Source organism: Chanodichthys erythropterus, chromosome 18 (genome assembly GCF_024489055.1).
Source record: "Chanodichthys erythropterus isolate Z2021 chromosome 18, ASM2448905v1, whole genome shotgun sequence".
Taxonomy (NCBI): domain Eukaryota; kingdom Metazoa; phylum Chordata; class Actinopteri; order Cypriniformes; family Xenocyprididae; genus Chanodichthys; species Chanodichthys erythropterus.
The window spans coordinates 5,461,263-5,479,881 of NC_090238.1; the positions used below are offsets into that span (position 1 = coordinate 5,461,263).

Here is an 18,619-nt window from a genome sequence, read left to right on the forward strand (position 1 = left end):
ATGTTTTAACTAATCATCTTGTAATAAATGTCATTTCAGTTCTACTTTCTGAGTATGAATATTATCATATGCAGTTAGAGACAACAATACTCAACCTAACTGAACTCCTTTCAACAAATTGATCATAGAAATAAAAACAGCATAAATAAAATTGAATAACACAGTTTTCTCTAATTGCAAACAATAAGTGCAACCATAATCAAAGTCATCAAATAGAGACCAATTTTTTTCAAGCGTGATACAGAGCTAGCTGAGAGATGGTTACAACTACACAGTCCAGTGTAAGATAGCTTTCATATTGGGAGATATTTGCATGCATCAGGGAGCTGCTTTCAAAATGCAGGGTATTGAAACCGCAAATGAATGAGATTGTTTTACTTTCGCTTTTGATTTTGCAATTGCATGTACTCTGTGAACAGGGAGAGGCGGTGCCGAGCTCAAATTCTACAAGATCAGACATTTGTCAGGCGCTTCGGCTCTGTTGTGCGACGAATCCTCCGCCATGCTCTTGACAGTCATCTCGTCCCTTACTCTTGTCACGTGATCCGTGAACTCTGATTCTGCAGCTTGTGTTGGATGGGATTAAAGCGACCGTTATACAACTGAATTAAATGGTTTTTATTTCTATATAAAGCAAAACGACAGTGGACGTGTAATGTAAACATAGCGGTGGCAATATGCTATCTTAATTTCACCCTCACACTCCATCATGGTAATATCACAAGACAGATTTTCACCTTGACGAGAAATCTTGTCAATTTTAATTTCGTGAGATCTCGTCACACCCCTAGTAGTATGTCACTGGTTCACAAATAGAATTTCAAGCATATAATAACCTGCTGTGTGATTCACTCAGACAGTTATTTATTTTGTTATATTTATATTTTATTGTTCAAAATGAGTTATCACTAGCATTTATTTTACTGTAGAAAAAGGGACATGTAACATTGTGTTCCAAAATGTATCTATACAGGAACCCTAATCACACAGAAGCTGTAGTTAATGATTAAACCTTTCTTTGTGTGCCGCTATAGGGACAGGAAAGTCAACAAATAAGAGCACTGCTAACAGGTGTTGGACTGCTGGCTGGATTTAGTATACACACTGACCATCAGCACATTGATTTTTACCTCCACCGTTTGGAGTCATATAAAGGTCACAAATTGAAGTATTTGTCCTAGCTGTGGCACATCTAGAGTCTTCAGATGGAAAGGACAAATTGCAGCGCTTTCACTCATGTATACTGTACATATACATTTCCTTGCACAGCTCTGACACTTTAAAGCATTGGGCCATGTTGATTTGTCACACACACACACACTGTAGATTCAGATTGTGCTTTCTGTATTTACCGCTGCATAATAGTCCCGCTTTGCAGAATTGCCGCTTCCTTCAAAATGCTCATTTTGGGTAATCACGCAGCAGTTTGGTGGCAGTTAATTACTACTGGTTGCTAAGCATTGCAAAGGTCAGTTATTGCAGAATGAGGGTAAGATGTCCCTGCAGATGCACCGCTTCCACCAATTTCACATCTCCCTCTCAGCAGGACTCTTTTTATGCAGCTAGGTTGGCTATATTGCTGTTTTTTTTTTTTTTTCTTCTTCATCTGACAGTGTTTACAAAGGATTCAATTAAGGAAGATGAATGTAGCGGTTACAGAGCAGCCACGCTTGTTTATGCATTTGTTTGTTTGTGCGCATGGCACAGTTGGTTTAAAGGAATTGATGTGAGAGAAACAGAAACAGTGATTTATTACACATTTAAAGCATAAACATAAATGAGTTACATAATGTTTCACACCTAACGGATAGAGCCTCGAAATGTGGCATGCGAGTAACTTGAGTTTGAATCTGAGCTTGTCATTTCTAGAACCTTCTTTCTGTAGTTAATTAGTTACTTTACTTAAATACATTTTTTTAAAACATCTGTATTCTATTAGAGTATGTTTTTTCCCACAATGTTACTCCATTACATTTCATAAGAAAATAATAATAATAAAAAAAAAACATATAGTTTGTTACTTTAAATTGAAGTTGATACCCGCTCTGAGACACGATAGACGTCCAATTTGTTAACGAGCTGATTCTTTTCAATGAACCTGATGAATCGGTTCACAAATCACACTGAATGATTATTTGACTGATCCAAAAACTCACTGATTCAGTGATCGAGTCAGAGCAAGTCAGTGAAAAAGTCACTAAACTGTCCATGTCTTTCTGACACAAAATGTGCCAGGAGACCCTTGAAACTTGAGTCTATGGTGACTGAGAGTGTGATTAATGTTATTAATGCTGAATTTTAGTATTGATTATTGCATAATACATACATAATTACACACTGTAAAAAAAATCCCAGTAAAATTTACGGTAAAAAAACGGCAGCTGTGGTTGCCAGAACAACTTTACCGTAAAAAATACAGTAGCAACGTAAAAAAAAATCTGTTAAATTTACGGTAAAATAACGTATTTCATTAACTGATATAATGCTAATTTACCAACCTAATGAAGTACTAATATCTGTTTTGTACCTTTATAATACACTGACAGTCACCAAACACAGTGGTGATAAGAGTCACATGATGAATCAAAGTTCATCACTAGCAGCTTTTCCACAAGCTGAGGAGGGCAATACTAATATATAGAAGGAGCACACAGTGTCATTCACACACACACACACACTAAACACCATCATGGTAACATGCATGAAATTTTAAAAATACAATAAACATTAATTTAACAACATTAGATGTAACATAAAACCCTAATGTACATTAGAGTTATTTCAATGAAAATATATCAAATGTGAAGTGTCACGCAGGGAATTGTGGGAATGTCAACTTATGTTTTTTTACTGTAAATTTTACAATAAATTGTTATTTTTCACTTCCAAAAACTGTGAATTTAACGGTATTTTACCGTAAAATTACATTAAATGTACCGTTAGATCTATTACAGTTATTCACCGTATATAGTACGGAAACTTTCTGTAAACCAATTGACAGTTTTTCACCACAGCATTTTTACAGTCTTTTACTGTTAAAATCACGGCCATTTTTTACAGTGCACATTTATTTATGTTTTTAGTTATTTGTGAACTAAGCAAGTTGTTTAAGCCTATTGCATTGAAATGTTTGAATGTGGACAATTGCCTGTAAACACATTTTGCCCCATGTGACATCTGTTTTTATATTGGAGCCTGTTACTATATGTCACCACACAATCGCACACTTTTTTTGTTTATTTTATATATGGCATATTTCATTATTTTCACTTGTCTGCACCCTTGTATAATTAGTAACTTAAATTGATATTTAGTTTAAAGGGGACCTATTTTGCCCATTTTTACAAGATGTAAAATAAGTCTCTGATGTCCCCAGAGTGTGTATGTGAAGTTTTAGCTCAAAATACCTCACAGATCATTTTTTATAGCATGTTAAAATTGCCACTTTTAGTAGTTGAGCAAAAACGAGCCGTTTCAGCATGTGCCCTTTAAATGCAAATGAGCTGCGCTCGGCCTAAGAGGGCGGAGCTTCAAGAGCTGATTCTGGTGACAGGATTCAGTCAGGACAGCCTATGGTCAGGACGCACTCTAATGTTTGAAACTGCGAATGCTGCATGGAGATAGAACAGGTTTCTTTTCTTTTAGTTCATTTACGGTTATAACTTACATTGTCTTCTTTTTTTTATCCACTATATATTAGTACAAGCCTGTTGTACCATCCGAATGATGGCCAAAACTATACAGAGTTTTATGACGTTTATTGTACTTCACACAAAAGATGAAGTGTCTGTTTTCAATCTAGAAAATCACTGTAAGAGCTTAATAAAACACTGCAAGTGTGCATTAAAATATTATCCATAAACTCTCTCTCTCTTTCCCTTGTATTATCATCACCAACATATATTGCGAATAACACAGAAACACTTGTTACAACTAACAGTTAATGAATATATAAAGACCTTATGCCTTTCGGGTGGTGCTTAATAAACTTTATACCTGTAAATAAGCTCAGAACTGTAATAAAGTGTCCTCACCTTCATTACTGCCATATCCAGTACCAATCTGGAGACTGTAAGCTGGATCACAAACAGTTTTTACTTGTATATCCTCCTTGAGAAACACATTTTTAGCACAGTCTCTGTTTTGTATTGTCCTTTTGTATTGATATTCGTTCACTAACAGTCCGTGTGAAATGATTCGCGCAGACATAAACAAATTTCGACAGAACTGAGGGAGCATTTTCTGGAAAACCAAGTTAATCCACCTCGTTTAGGGAGTAAATGGATAGAGCTATGTGGATTAATCCATCCAGCTACAGAACACTTAAAATGCTTGGGAGACGTTCTCATCAGTTCAGCAGTGGCGGACTGTGTAAACTCGCTGTGAACGCGCTCAGGGCGGTTCTATGTTAAAACTGCAGTGTCTGTCAACACTGTGGGCGGGGCCTGTGGCTTTTGTGACGTCACACTGCCAGGGATCTGGAAACGGCTTGTTCAGAGACACTGCTTGATTTATGGAGATTAAAAAAAGGAGTAGGTGGATTTTTATCACTATAGGGTGGTTATGTACACACTCTGCCAACAAACATTTATGTCCAAACACCATGCAAAAGTGAATTTTGCATAATAGGTCCCCTTTAATGCTTTAAAGTTTTGATAATACAATAAGACATTTGATAATCCGCAGATCAGTACATATTCAATGTCGACAACCACTAATCTTCCTTATTGTAGTATGAAGTATATAAAATTGCAAAAAAAGAGTACATTTTAGACATTCTATTAACTATAAGTAACTTTGCAACTACGTCTACTAGCATTCATTAGAGTATTAGTAGTCTGTCTGTTTACATCTGCTAACACTGTTTTTTGATACTCCACAACTAGGGTTGCCAACTTTCTGAAATGGAAATAAGGAACGGGGGGTGGGGGGGTATTATAATATTCTATAATATACATTATAGCATATTATAATTCAACTTCTTAGGCCTATATATTTATAGAATAGCAAAGTAGGCCTAATCAATATACAAGACTGAACCACATAGATGTGAAATTTAAAGGCTATCATGATCATTTTGCCAACAATGAACCATGGATTTGTTAATACGTTTTATTTTTAACTTAAACAAATACAACATATAACATTCAAAACTCATTGGCTTAGACTGCATTTGAAGAAAAATAAACACAACAGTTTTCTGTAGCCTTGTGCAAACTTATTCAATAGAATTAGACTTCTAGAATGTTCTTTCCAGTGCAAAAAAATATATTTTTAATTTAATTAGACAACATTTTAAGGAAGTGTAGTGCAAATATCTTTATATAATTATACTTCCATTATAGTTAACTTTCTTTCCAGTGCAAAACAATAATACATAATACATTTTTTAACCAACAGCTTAAAAACAGCTTAAAAAAAAAACACCATTCAATTTTATATTTTTGTGCTCTTTTCTTTTTCGCCGGCAGCTCGGAGATAGTCATTTTTACATTTCCCACTGTTGTCACTTGTCGTCAACGTTGCTATGATACGTGACTCACAATGACTGAAACGACCAATTAAAAGGGCATTCTCTGATGATGTTCCAAGATCTTAAAAACGCTACGCTGATCATAGACAAACAGGGGGAGAAATTAGTAAGCCTATCTACTGCACGCTGCAAAAAATGACTGTGATTTTAACGGTAAAAAACTGTGAAAATGTCTGTCATGGATTTGCACTGAACTGATTCTCAAAAATACGGAACAAAGTGCGTTCCGTATCAGTTCAATACAGAACAAGACTTTTATGTGTCAAAAACGGGACGAGTCCGTATTATTATACGTAACGGTTGGCAACCCTATCCACAACAGACATATTTTCCTGACAATAAGTAACTTTGCAAGTACATGCCAACTTATTCTACTAACCATGTAGTTGCAAAGTTACTTATATTTAGTAGAATGTCTAAAGTGGACTATCAAAATAGTGTAACCATATTTTATTAGGGTATCTGTTCCTACTCAATAACCTGATTTGTGTACTACATCCACAACTGTTCTACTGTCCTACTGTTAAAGAGGACCTAGTATGCCCCTTTTCACAAGATGTAATATAAGTCTCTGGTGTTCCCAAAATGTACCTGTGAAGTTTCAGCTCAAAATACCCCACAGATCATTTATGACAGCTTGTCATATTTTCTCCTATTTGGGTGTGAGCAAAAACATGCCGTTTTTGTGTGTGTCCCTTTAAATGCAAATGAGTTGCTGCTCCTAGCCCGCTTTTGAAAAGAGGGTGGAGCCTCAACAGCTCATGCTTCAGTTGCTCAACAACAACAAAGCTGGAGAATCTCACTCAGTCAAAATGAGGATTGTCAGTAACGGTGTTCAGCCTTACATGGTTCAAACCGGAGTCAGACACTGATGGAGAGACTCAGGAAGAAGTTACTGGACGTTTCTGAATGGTTAGTAGATAAATTTATGTAGTTGCTTGGAGTTGATTCAGCTCATCAACTAGCATTTGCCATCATGTTAATCTTTTGTGCCAATTGAATTGACCCTTGTTTGTGAATCAGTCCAGCGTAAAATGACGGCATGATAACAACTCTTCTTCTCTAAAGCAGCCCTGTGAGATTTCCATTGAAAATAAAATAAATCCACTGCTCTCTTGTCTCCTCTGAGGCTTAATAGTGTTCTGTGCTTGTCTGTGCAGCCAACGGCGCCATGGGTGGAAATGTGCAAATTAAGGGGTGGTAAGGTTATAGTAAGATCCCCTTCCTACGTCACAAGGGGAGCGAAATCTGAGCAGCTAATTTTTTCACGTTTGCAGAGAACCAAAACAAAGTTACTGGGTTGTCCTTTTTCACATTTTCTGGTTTGGTAGATGCACCTGGGGCCTGATTATAGCACATAAACATGGAAAAAGTCAGATTTTCATGATATATGTCCCCTTTAAATTGGCACACAAATTATCCTAAAACATTATCTTGTCTTTTTTGTCCCTTCTCTCTCTTGTTCTGGTTTTCTCAGGATGTGTTGAACACGATGATTAGGTGGTGCTCACCCCGTTTCTTCTTCCTGGGCCTGCCGGGCTTCAGCATGCTGGTGGGAGACTTCATCACCGCAGCTGCTCGTGTCCTCAACACGGACTCTTTTGAGGTACCCGCTGATGAAATAACTATATACACATCTACACTACCTACAGAAGCACACAGCTTCATGCTGGTATCTTCTTCATTCATGTTCTTCTCAGGCTCCACGGATCGAGGCTCAGACAGTTCTTGGTTCGCTGGTGTGCTTCCCTAACCTGTATCAACAGATCCCATCTTTGCAGTCTGTTCCTGGATCTGAGGATATTTTAGTTGGCAACGAGGACATGAAGGTATGCTGTTATACAGAACCAAATCCTGTAAATCTGAACCACCCAGGGTTTGGTACTAGGGCTGTGCACCACGACTAATTTCATTCATGTTTAAACTTTTAAAGTTTTGTAACTTTTGTAGTTTTGAAAAAGGTGCACCAAAATGTTGTAAATTGACGCCATTTGTCATAAATTGACACCATACATATTACATAATTTTCAATATCACTGCAGTAAACCTATTACAAACTTAAACTGATACACATCACCATAAAACTGCAGGTTTTGGTATGTAAAAAAAAACAAAAAAACAAATCCTAGAAAAATAATTTCAGATCTTTTTCCACCTTTGACTGCTTTAAATGCAAAAATCGCTGACGGCCCCAGATTATTGTTGTTCAGCATTCATTGCACACTAAAACATCACACTCTTACTTGATCTGGACAAACTGAGTATAGAAAGATTCCAGCCTCCAGCTGGAAGACTATTTTAGTCCAAAAGTGCTCATATCTGCAAATATTAATATATTTACAAGTTTTTTCAAACAGTTTCATCATTTCAATTAATTTTCCACTGATTTACGCAATTCTCTACCATAAATAAACCCAGAGAAATGTTTCTACATGTGAAACATGAAGCTAATGAACAAGCATAAGAAAAAGTTTTGTTTTCTAAAAAAAAATATTTATAATAGGTGGATAAATGTATTTTAGGATTAAAACAATGTGAGTGGGCAATCCATGTAATGCCAGAACAAAGGCTAATGGTGGCTGATTTATAACAAAAGAATAATGAAGATTAGGTCTCATACCTGCCAGATGTGTGAAAGGTTTGTTGAGTGAGAACAGTAGAAACGTGAATGGGGCAGTTTGCAACTCCAGACATAGACTGCAAGGGAGCTTACAGGGGCAATATATTTTTATTAGCCTTCTCTAAAAACACATATGACATGGTCTGAGAAAATGTTTCATAGTTTTTGAGAAACTATTATTTTAAACGAAGCATGAGCAGTCTTGTGGCTTCAGCTTCATTGTGTTTCTAAGTTGCTACACCACATCTTTAAAAAAAAAAAAAAAAGTGTGTGTGTGTATATATATATATATATATATATATATATATATATATATATATATATATATATATCTATATATATATATATATATATATATATATATATATATATATATATATATATATATATATCAATATTGCGTGTGGTTACCTGGATGATCCATTTTTTTTTGTGATGGTTGTTCATGAGTCTCTTGTTTGTCCTGAGCAGTTAAATTGAGCTCTGTTCTTCAGAAAATTCCTTTCCAGCAGTGACTGTATGATTTAGAGGAGAATTTATAGACTCAAACACAACTATTAAAAAAGGTTCAAGCATTCACTGATGCTCCAGAAGGAAACATGGTGCATTAAGAGCCAGGGGGTGAAAACTTTTTGAATTTGAATATCGAGGTAAATTGTAGAGATTCACCGATCGATCGGCCAGGGATTGGAATCGACCGATTTCCCTCCTGATCGGCCCAGATCGGTGATCGGCCGATCAGTCTCACTTCTTACCGATTCCGAGCTGATCCGTTTTGTTACCAGCGGCACAGGCAATAACGTCAGCTGCGTGTTCTCGCCCTCTTCTCTGTCACGGTGAAGTGACACACACCCGCGCGGGCGCCACCTCTCTCTCACTCGCCTCATTTGCTCTGATTAAGTAGTGCTTGTATTGCACATACATTTTAGTCATTCCCACAGGTTTCGCGTTCACACCGAAAGCACACGCACCACTGATCTATATTGGAGCGAACAAGCCACGCTCAGTCTCAAACTGAGTCAAAAGTACCAAAATGAGTGGCATACTGCGCTTAAAAGATCAAATACACACAAAAGTATGTCAAAACCAGCAGCACAGACAATCTTGGCGAGTACTCAGATAAACAGTCAGTTTTGAATCGTTAGTGAACCCATGTATGGTGGCCCAGTAGTGCACAACACAACGAAATCAAGCCACAACACAGCAGAAACAAGCCACAACACAACGGAAACAAGCAACAACACAACGAAATCAAGCCACAACACAACGGAAATGCTCCTGACCACTAGGGGACTCTCAGAGCTTGGTAATATTAGTATTCTTTGCCACTGTTCTATAAGGTCGACAGTCTTACAAAGATATCAATACCATGATTAATTTTAAGTATGTAGACATTGTATATCAACATGAAATGTTAATTAAAAGTCAGCTATGTCCACAATAGCTTCATATTTATACTTGTGAATGATTTAACATTTTACTGAGCTCCTAGAGCCCCCTAGTGGTCGGGAGCATTTCTGTTGTGTTGTGGCTTTATTCCGTTGTGTTGTGGCTTGATTTCATTGTGTTGTGGCTCGATTCCGTTGTGTTGTGGCTTTATTCCGTTGTGTTGTGGCTTTATTCCGTTGTGTTGTGGCTTGATTTCATTGTGTTGTGGCTCGATTCCGTTGTGTTGTGGCTTGATTTCGTTGTGTTGTGGCTTGATTTCATTGTGTTGTGGCTCGATTCCGTTGTGTTGTGGCTTTATTCCGTTGTGTTGTGGCTTGATTTCATTGTGTTGTGGCTCGATTCCGTTGTGTTGTGGCTTGATTTCGTTGTGTTGTGGCTTGATTTCATTGTGTTATGGCTCGATTCCGTTGTGTTGTGGTTTTATTCCGTTGTGTTGTCGCTTGATTCCGTTTTGTTGTGGTTCGATTCCGTTGTGTTGTAGCTCAATTCCTTTGTGTTATGGCTTGATTTCGTTGTGTTGTGGTTCGATTCCGTTGTGTTGTAGCTCAGCTCCTTTGTGTTGTGGCTGTATTCCATTGTGTTGTGGCTCGATTTCGTTGTGTTGTGAATTGATTTCATTGTGTTATGAACTTATGTTTGCTTTTTTAATTTCGTTGTGTTGTGCACTACTGGGCCACCATACCCATGTTGTGTGTAACAGTATTGGGTACGTTGAACACTGTTCATAAACTCTTAAAATGACAGCAGTCCAATATTCCTGCTGGTCTCTGTCATGTAAATCAAAGAGAAACAAGACCAACAAAAAAAAAAAAAATCACTTTCTGCTCTTGACTGAATACGTTTTATAACTTAAATGGTAAGAATTGATCTGTATTAATATTTACAATAAAGACTACAGAAATTAAGGTAATCAACATAAAATAACACTGAATGTGTTGTTTTACATTTGATTACTTTAATTTCTGTAGTATTTCTTACTTGAATAGAAACCCAGTTAACCCGCAAAACTTAGTTTCATAGCTCTCTTAATTCTATTGCATTTATTTGTCTGTTTATATTTTATTACTTACTTTTACTTGTGTTTTTTTTTAAGAAAATAAAACTTTGCATTGAAGAAAAGTAGATTTTTGTTTGTATATGTTGTCAATTATAGTTCTTAGAAAGAAAATCGGAATCGGCAAAAAAAATTGCAATCGGTGCATCTCTAGTAAATTGTACTTAATTTGTCTTCCAGGAAATGTGAAAATATCTTCTTTTGATTCCGAAGGGAAGTACAAAATGAAAAAATCTGATATTTAAACAAAATAAGAAAAATTTGGATTTCTTCATCCTGTTCAAAAGTTTTCACCCGCCCCCGGCTCTTAATGCATCATGTTTCCTTCAGTAAATGTTTGAACCTTTTTTAATAGTTATTTTTGAGTCCCTCAATTGTCCTCAGTGTGAAAAGATGAATCTCTAAATCCTACAGCCACTGCTGGAAAGGGTTTAAATATGCAAAAAATATGCAAATTTTGAAAAAAAAAATGCTTGAAAACTTAAGATATATATATCTTAAGTAGTCTCGTTGCCATGACAGAGTGTTAGGATGATTAGGAAAGAATATTTCACCGCTACGTTTACATTATGCCCCCACTGTCGTTTTGCCTTGTATTTAAATAAAAAACATTTAATTCAGTAAAGTTGGATAACGGACGCCGCCGCTCCATATTTACAGAATTACGCGCGATCGCTGAAAGTGAAAGTAAACAGGAGTGCGCATTCAAACACAATCTCAATACCCCGCATTTTGAAAGCGGCTCCAGATATGAATACAGATATCTCTCAATATGAAAGCTATTTTAGGCTGGGCAGTATAGTTGTAACCATCTCTTAGCTCTGTATCAAAGAAAAAATTGGTCTTATTTGCACTTTGAATATTGAGAGAGTGCGATTATGGTTGCACTTATTGTAAAGTGTTACCATGAAAACGAATAACAGTTTTCTCTTAATCTTATTAAGCACAAACAATAAGGTTTCATTTGTTAACATTAGTTTATGCACTGTGAACTATCATGAACTAACAATGAATGACTATTTTTATTAACTGACCTAAACAACGATTAATAAATACTGTAGCAAATATATTGCTCATTGTTAGTTGATGTTGGTTAATACAGTAATGTTAATAAATGAGACCTTATTGTAAAGTGTTACCATTTTTATTTATACTGTTTTTTATTTCTATGATCATTTTGTGGAAAGGAGTTCAGTTAGGAAGTCAAAAGTTGTAGAAGCTCATAAATCATGTACAGTAAGGTCTGAAGGGACTGAAATCATACAGAAGAGAAGTCAGTCAGTTGAGTTTGTGGCAAAACCTTTTACAGTGCTTGAGTATTGTTGTCTTTTACTGCATATGATAATTCATACTCAGAAAGTAGAACTGAAATGACATTCATTACAAGATGATTAGTTAAAACATTTCAAATACACCTGCAGAATATTTTTTCTAGTCATGATTTCACCATTGAGGACAGTTTGAGTACTTCTGAGTCTTGAACTGTAATCTCTCAAGTGTTGGCTTTCTAGATATATGGTGGTTATATGTCTATTCAGAATGACTTATGAGCAGCAACCTTTTAATTTTGGGTTTGTCATTGATGTCCTATTTGCCAAAATGAGTGTTGCATTGAAAGGGGTTAATAATATATTAAAAAAAAGAAAAGTCATGTAACAAACATATACAAACTTTTAAGGAAAACAGGGAAAAATAAAAACCTATCATTACCCGGCTGTATAAGTGTGCACACTCTTTTTAATGGTGCATGTTAATTTGGAATTAACCAATCACATTCAAATCCTTACTAAAAAGTAATAATAATCCTCCAGTCATTATTTAAGTGATTAACCCTGAATAGAAATCAGCTATTTCCGTAGGATTTTCTTAACGTCTTCCTGGTCGCATGTTACTGGTTAAGCCATGGCCTACAAAGAGCTTTCAAAGTATCTCGTGAAGAGATGCCAATTAGGAGAAGGGTACAAAAGACTTCTATAGCCATTGTATGATTATCCAACGTCTACCCGCATACATAAAACAATATATACTATACACTTAACTGGCTTGATTCACATTTTTGCCAAAATCATATCATCCAACTGTTAGATGTGGACTGTAAGGCATCAAGGTGTAATAAACATGAACAGCATACATTTCTTGTTGCTTTGAAACACTGTGTATTTGTGAAAAGCACTTTACAAATTAAACTGACTTAACTTTCACAGAACTGAAAACAACAGCCAGGATAGTCCTGTAAATGTACATATTTTGTTCCACATAAAGTAGATCATCTGGGTTTGAAAAAACATGGTGAGTAAATCATGACAGAGGTTACATTTTTGGGTGAGCTTTTACTCAAAACGTCTGGCGTACACATGTATTACCCCTTTCCTACCAACATCATCTAGGCATTACCAAAACCATGACCACAAAACTGAACCTTGAACCTTCTATTAGACTCATTCAGCTCTTTTTCATGCTCTCTGTCTGTAGGACTACCTTGTAAACATTCTTCTGAAGACTGCACGCAATGAGACATGTGAAGGAGCCAGGTAAAGCTAATTTTTGACATTTTATTTTGATCCTTTTCAAATGTGATGCATGATTACAACCATGCTGATCTGTTTTACCTTGCGAATGATTTGAATGGCTGAGCGTGTTTTGACCATGTTTTAGGTGTGTAGCGATCTGCAGTCTGGGGCTGTGGGTGTGTGAGGAGCTGAGACACACAGAAACCCACCATCAGGTGAAAGATGCAATTAACGTCCTGGGTGTCACTCTGAAGGTGATTATGTTTGATTTGTTCTTCACTCTGAAGTTGTATTAATCTGTCCTCCTAATCTGTATTGGTTGTGTTAGCATGAAGTTTGTAATCCACAAAAGTGAAGATGATAATGTACCAGTTTGAACTGTATCTCATTTTTCTGAAAGCAACCACAGATTCCAAAAATTAATTGTGCGATTTTTGCATGTTTGTGACATTCAGCCTTCAGGAGAAAAAAAGTAGTTTTTTCCTGTGTTTTATATATGCAAACACTCACCTGCCACTTTATTAGGTACACCTGTTCAACGTTTTGTAAAGCAAATATCAGCTAATTGCATGGCAGCAACTAGACATGGTCAAGACAATCTGCTGAAGTTCACACAGAGCATCAGAATGGGGTGATTTAAGTGACTTTTAATGTGGCTGTTGGTGCCAAACAGGCTGGTTTGAGAATTTCAGAAACTGCTGATTTTCATGCACAACCATCTATAGCAGTGGGATTCAATTGGCGGACCGCTGTCTGGTTCCGGACCTCGGCTTAGTTCCATCCGGACCGCGGGACATAATTGTGCCATTTTACCGTTTCTACAGATTAAAGTGAGCAGCGCGTCAAAACAAAGGAGCGGATCACACCACAAGCGCTCAGGGTCATTTACTGTAATGATCTTTCAGTGCTGCATCCTCTAATATTTTCATCTAGAGCCAAACGCGCTTCATTCAAGCTCTTTCTGCTCCATGCACGTTGCTTTCTCCCGATAAAGACGTAAGCGGTGCATTAAGCTGCAGATGACGTGGTTTTTTTTAACAAGAGCAGAAACACGGTGAGCAGAAAAATACTTTTAGTCAACGTTTTTTGCTAAAATGCTGCAGAAAATGAGAATGCAGCAAAATACAATTCCTATTTTTATCTGTCATAAAAATTACTCTGACCGTTTAACTAAACAGGCATCTTTAGACGTTTTGTTTTTTTCCCATATTTAGCATTATTAATCAGCATTTTAAGAGCATTTCATAATAAACAATGTTATAATATGGGAAATTATTTAGACGAACGGGGGGGGGGGGGGGGGGATTAAATTGCTAGTTAACTTTAATTTGTGCTCATGATGAGAGTTTTGCTTATTAGACTATGTACTTGGTTTTTAGTACAAAATATAAAAATGGCCCATACTTTTCTTAAGAGGTAAACTATGCACCCCCAGTTTTGTTATATGTTTTCCCAAGTCCCAAGGCCTTCTCTGTGCTGTTACACATACTGTAGTTGTCTAAATGTAAAAAAAAAAAAAATTGTAAATATTGGTAAAAATTCTTACACATCACTGCTTTGGCCCAAGATTCTCATCTTTGATGACTATTTTGAGTGTTTAAGATTTTTTTCTTTTACAAAGTACTACTGCTACCCCATAGGAAATGTATAACTGATCCAAAAAAGTATTGTCTGGAACTCTGCTGGGAAGGAAATATAGAGACCAGACCTCTTGGAACTTAAACTGAATACCCCAGATCTCTAGGATTTACAGAGAATGGTCAGAAAAAGAGAAAATATCCAGTGAGCGGCAGTTCTGTGGGCGAAAATGCCTTGTTGATGTCAGAGGTGAATGGCCAGACTGATTCCAGCTGATAGAAAGGCAACAATAACTTAAATAACCACTTGTTGCAACCAAGGTCTGCAGAAGAGCATCTCTGAACACACAACACATCGAACCTTGAAGCAGATGAGCTGTAGCATTAGACCGGTGACACTCCTGTCAGCAAACTGAGGCTACAATTCACACAGGCTCACCAAAACTGGACAATAGAAGACTCGAAAAATGTTGCTTGGTCTGATTTCTGCTGCAACATTCAGGTGGTAGGGTCAGAATTTGGCATAAACAACATGAAAGCATGGATCCATCCTGCCATGGATCAACAGTTCAGGCTGCTGGTTGTGTGATAGTGTGAAGGATATTTTCTTGGCACACTTTAGGCCTCTTAGTGCCAATTTAGCATAATTTAAACGCCACAGCCTACCTGAGTACTGTTGCTGACCATGTCCATCCCTTTATGTACCATCTTCTGATGTCTACATCCAGCAGGATAAAGTGACATCACAAAGCTCAAATTATCTCAAACATGTTTCTTGAACATGACAGTGAGCTCATTATATGGCTTCCACAGTCACCAAATCTTAATCCATGTGCAGCCGACAAATCTGCAGCAACTACGTAATGCTCTATATGAAGCAAAATATCTGAGGAATGTTTCCAGCACCTTGTTGAATCGATGACACGAATAATTAGGGCAGTTCTGAAGGCAAAGGAGGTCCAATCCAGTATATATGTATAAATTATGTTATATGTGTGTATGTATATATGTATATATATACAGCTATGGAAAAAATTAAGAGACCACTTAACATTGATTTCTGAACTTGGAGTGGTCTCTTAATTTTTTCCATAGCTGTAAATATATATACATATTATATATATATATATATATATATATATATATATATATATATATATATATATATATATATATATACAGTGCCCTCCACTAATATTGGCACCCTTAGTAAATATGAGCAAAGGCAGCTGTTAAAATAAATCTGCATTGTTTATCCTTTTGATTTTCATTCAAAAAATTCACAAAATTCTAACCTTTCATTTAAGTAAAACAATTGAAAATGGGGAAAAAAGTTCACATTGGCCACAATTATTGGCACCCAATTATTGCAACCTCCTTTTGCCAAGATAACAGCTCTGAGTCTTCTTCTATAATGTCTGATGAGTTTGGAGAACACCTGACAAGAGATCAGAGACAATTCCTCCATACAGAATCTCTCCAGATCTTCTTCTCTTCAGTTCACTTCACTCATTTTCGTTAGGGTTCAGGTCAGGGGACTGGGATGGTCATGGCAGAAGCTTCATTTTGTGCTGAGTGACACATTTTTTGCTGGTTTTGATGTTTGTTTTGGATCATTGTCCTGATGGAAGATCCAACCACGGCCCATTATTGGATTTCTAGCAGAAGTGGTCAGGTTTTGTTTTTTCATCTGTTACTATTTGATAGAATCCATGATACCATGTATCTGAACAAGATGTCCAGGACCTCCAGCAGAAAAATAGACCCACAACATTAAAGATCCAGCAGTAGATTTAACTGTGGGCATGGGGTGCTTTTTATCCATGTGTGCACCAAACCCATCTGGTGGGTTTGCTGCCAAAAAGCTCTTTTTTTAGTTTCATCTGACCATAGAAGCCGGTCCCGTTTGAAGTTCCATTAATGTCTGACAACTAAATATGCTGGAGATTGTTTCTGGATGAGAGCAGCTTTCTGAGACTAAAGACTCAACTAATCTGTACAATTCTCCAGCTGTGACCCTTGGAGAGTCTTTGGCCACTCAAACTTTCCTCCTCACCGCGCATAAGGATGATTTAGACACATGTCCTCCTCCAGGCAAATTTGTAACATCTTTAGTTGATTGGCACTTCTTAATTATTGCCCTGATGCTGGAAATAGGGATTTTCAATGCTTTAGCTTTTTTCTTACAGCCACTTTCTATTTTGTGAAGCTCAACAATCTTTTGCTGCACATCAGAACTATATTCCTTGGTTTTCCTCATTGTGACGAATGATTATGGGAATTTGGCCTTTGTGTTTCCTCATGTTTATACTCCTGTGGAACAGGAAGTCATGGCTGGACAATTTCATGTCCATGATCACCCTGGTGTGCTTAAAATGTAAATGAATGGGAATATACTTCAGAAATATTTCACTCATAAAAAATTCTAGGGATGCCAATAATTGTGGCCAACATGTATTGGAGAAAAACATTTATTTCATAATAAGATTTTCCCCCCACTTTCAATTGTTTTACTTAAATGAAAGTTTAGAATTTTGTGCATTTTTTGAATGAAACAATGCAGATTTATTTTTACGTCCGCTTTAGCTCATATTTACTATATATATATATATATATATATATATATATATATATATAAGATGTCTCTTGTCAAAACGATAATCAAAATAAATGTCAAATAAAAAAGGCAAAGGTATTTTTTTGTCGAAAATTACTTCAGTATAACATAACATGTAAAGTTATTACAAATCTATGATTATATAAAATCCAAATGGTGTATTAATAAATTGCAATATAGTTGGAAAGATTCTCTGAATTGTAGTTTTTGTAATTTGAAACCACTCATTCTAAAATTATACCTTCCAAATTGAGTCTTCACATTCCCATCCTCATGCAGCCGTAATTGCGTCCTGTTCATGTTGACACACAGCATGTCAGGCCAAAATAAAGCTTTGGTAAAAGAACAGGGTTTCCATCTCTAAAAGCATGCGCTGAACTGTTGGGAGTTTATGTGTGTTTTCGTCTCTTCTGTTACTCTGAGAAAACACTCACTCTCTCACCTCAGATTCCACATGACTGAAGCCCAGAGCAAGAGAGAATTGTGGTTAGAGCAATAGACAGAATCCATTAACCTGGAATCCACTCAGAGATGTGTTTCTCTAGAATAAGTTAATGCTAAATAGAAATAACAAACATCGACGTAGAAATGTCAAAAATAATGGCATGTGTTTTAATCAATGATGTATTATTTGCATTTTTTCAGTCTCATCTGATTTATCACAGGTCAGATTGCTAATATCGAATGGCGTTGACAAAAATTAAGGTCTCATCTGTGAAACCTTATAAAAGAGTTTCTTAAGTTGCATATTTGATCTATATAAACTACGAGTTATGATTTGAGAACAGGTGGTTTTGTGTGAAGTGAGCCGTAATTTGACAGAATCAGTCAAACGAAATGTTTTATTTGAGTTAAAAACATTCCAGTTGTTTTCTGTAATCATTGTCAGTGTTGCTTTCATTCATTCATTCATTTTTTTTTTTTTTTTTTTTGAAAGAAGTCTCTTATACTCTCCAAGGCTGCATTTTTTAAATCACAAACACATTAACTGCAGTTATATTGTGGAATATTTTTTTTTCTATTTTAACATATTTTAAAATGGCATTTATTCTTTTAATGGCAAAGCTGAATTTACTCCAGTCTAGCTGCTCAAGAAATATTTTTTTTCCTATTATTAACATTATTAAATAGTTTTTATTATTATTAATTTTGCTGCTTCATATTTTTTGTGGATTTTTTTTTTTTTTTTTTGAGGATTCTTTGATTAAATTCTTTGATTAAAGTTTATAAGCAAAATAGGTAAAGCCTCATCTACTGAG

At 36.1% G+C, this 18,619-nt stretch overlaps 1 protein-coding gene across 4 annotated transcripts in view; it reads left to right on the forward strand.

Moving 5' to 3' along the window:
- The window catches only part of ralgapa2 (Ral GTPase activating protein catalytic subunit alpha 2), a 212,939-nt gene that overhangs the window by 120,778 nt on the left and 73,542 nt on the right, over positions 1–18,619 (forward strand). For all 4 annotated transcript variants that reach the window (XM_067368380.1, XM_067368382.1, XM_067368384.1 and 1 more), the window contains 4 exons: positions 7,011–7,139; positions 7,234–7,362; positions 13,129–13,187; positions 13,312–13,420. In XM_067368380.1, coding sequence (XP_067224481.1) covers positions 7,011–7,139; positions 7,234–7,362; positions 13,129–13,187; positions 13,312–13,420 — 426 coding nt within the window. The remainder of the gene's footprint in view (positions 1–7,010; positions 7,140–7,233; positions 7,363–13,128; positions 13,188–13,311; positions 13,421–18,619) is intronic.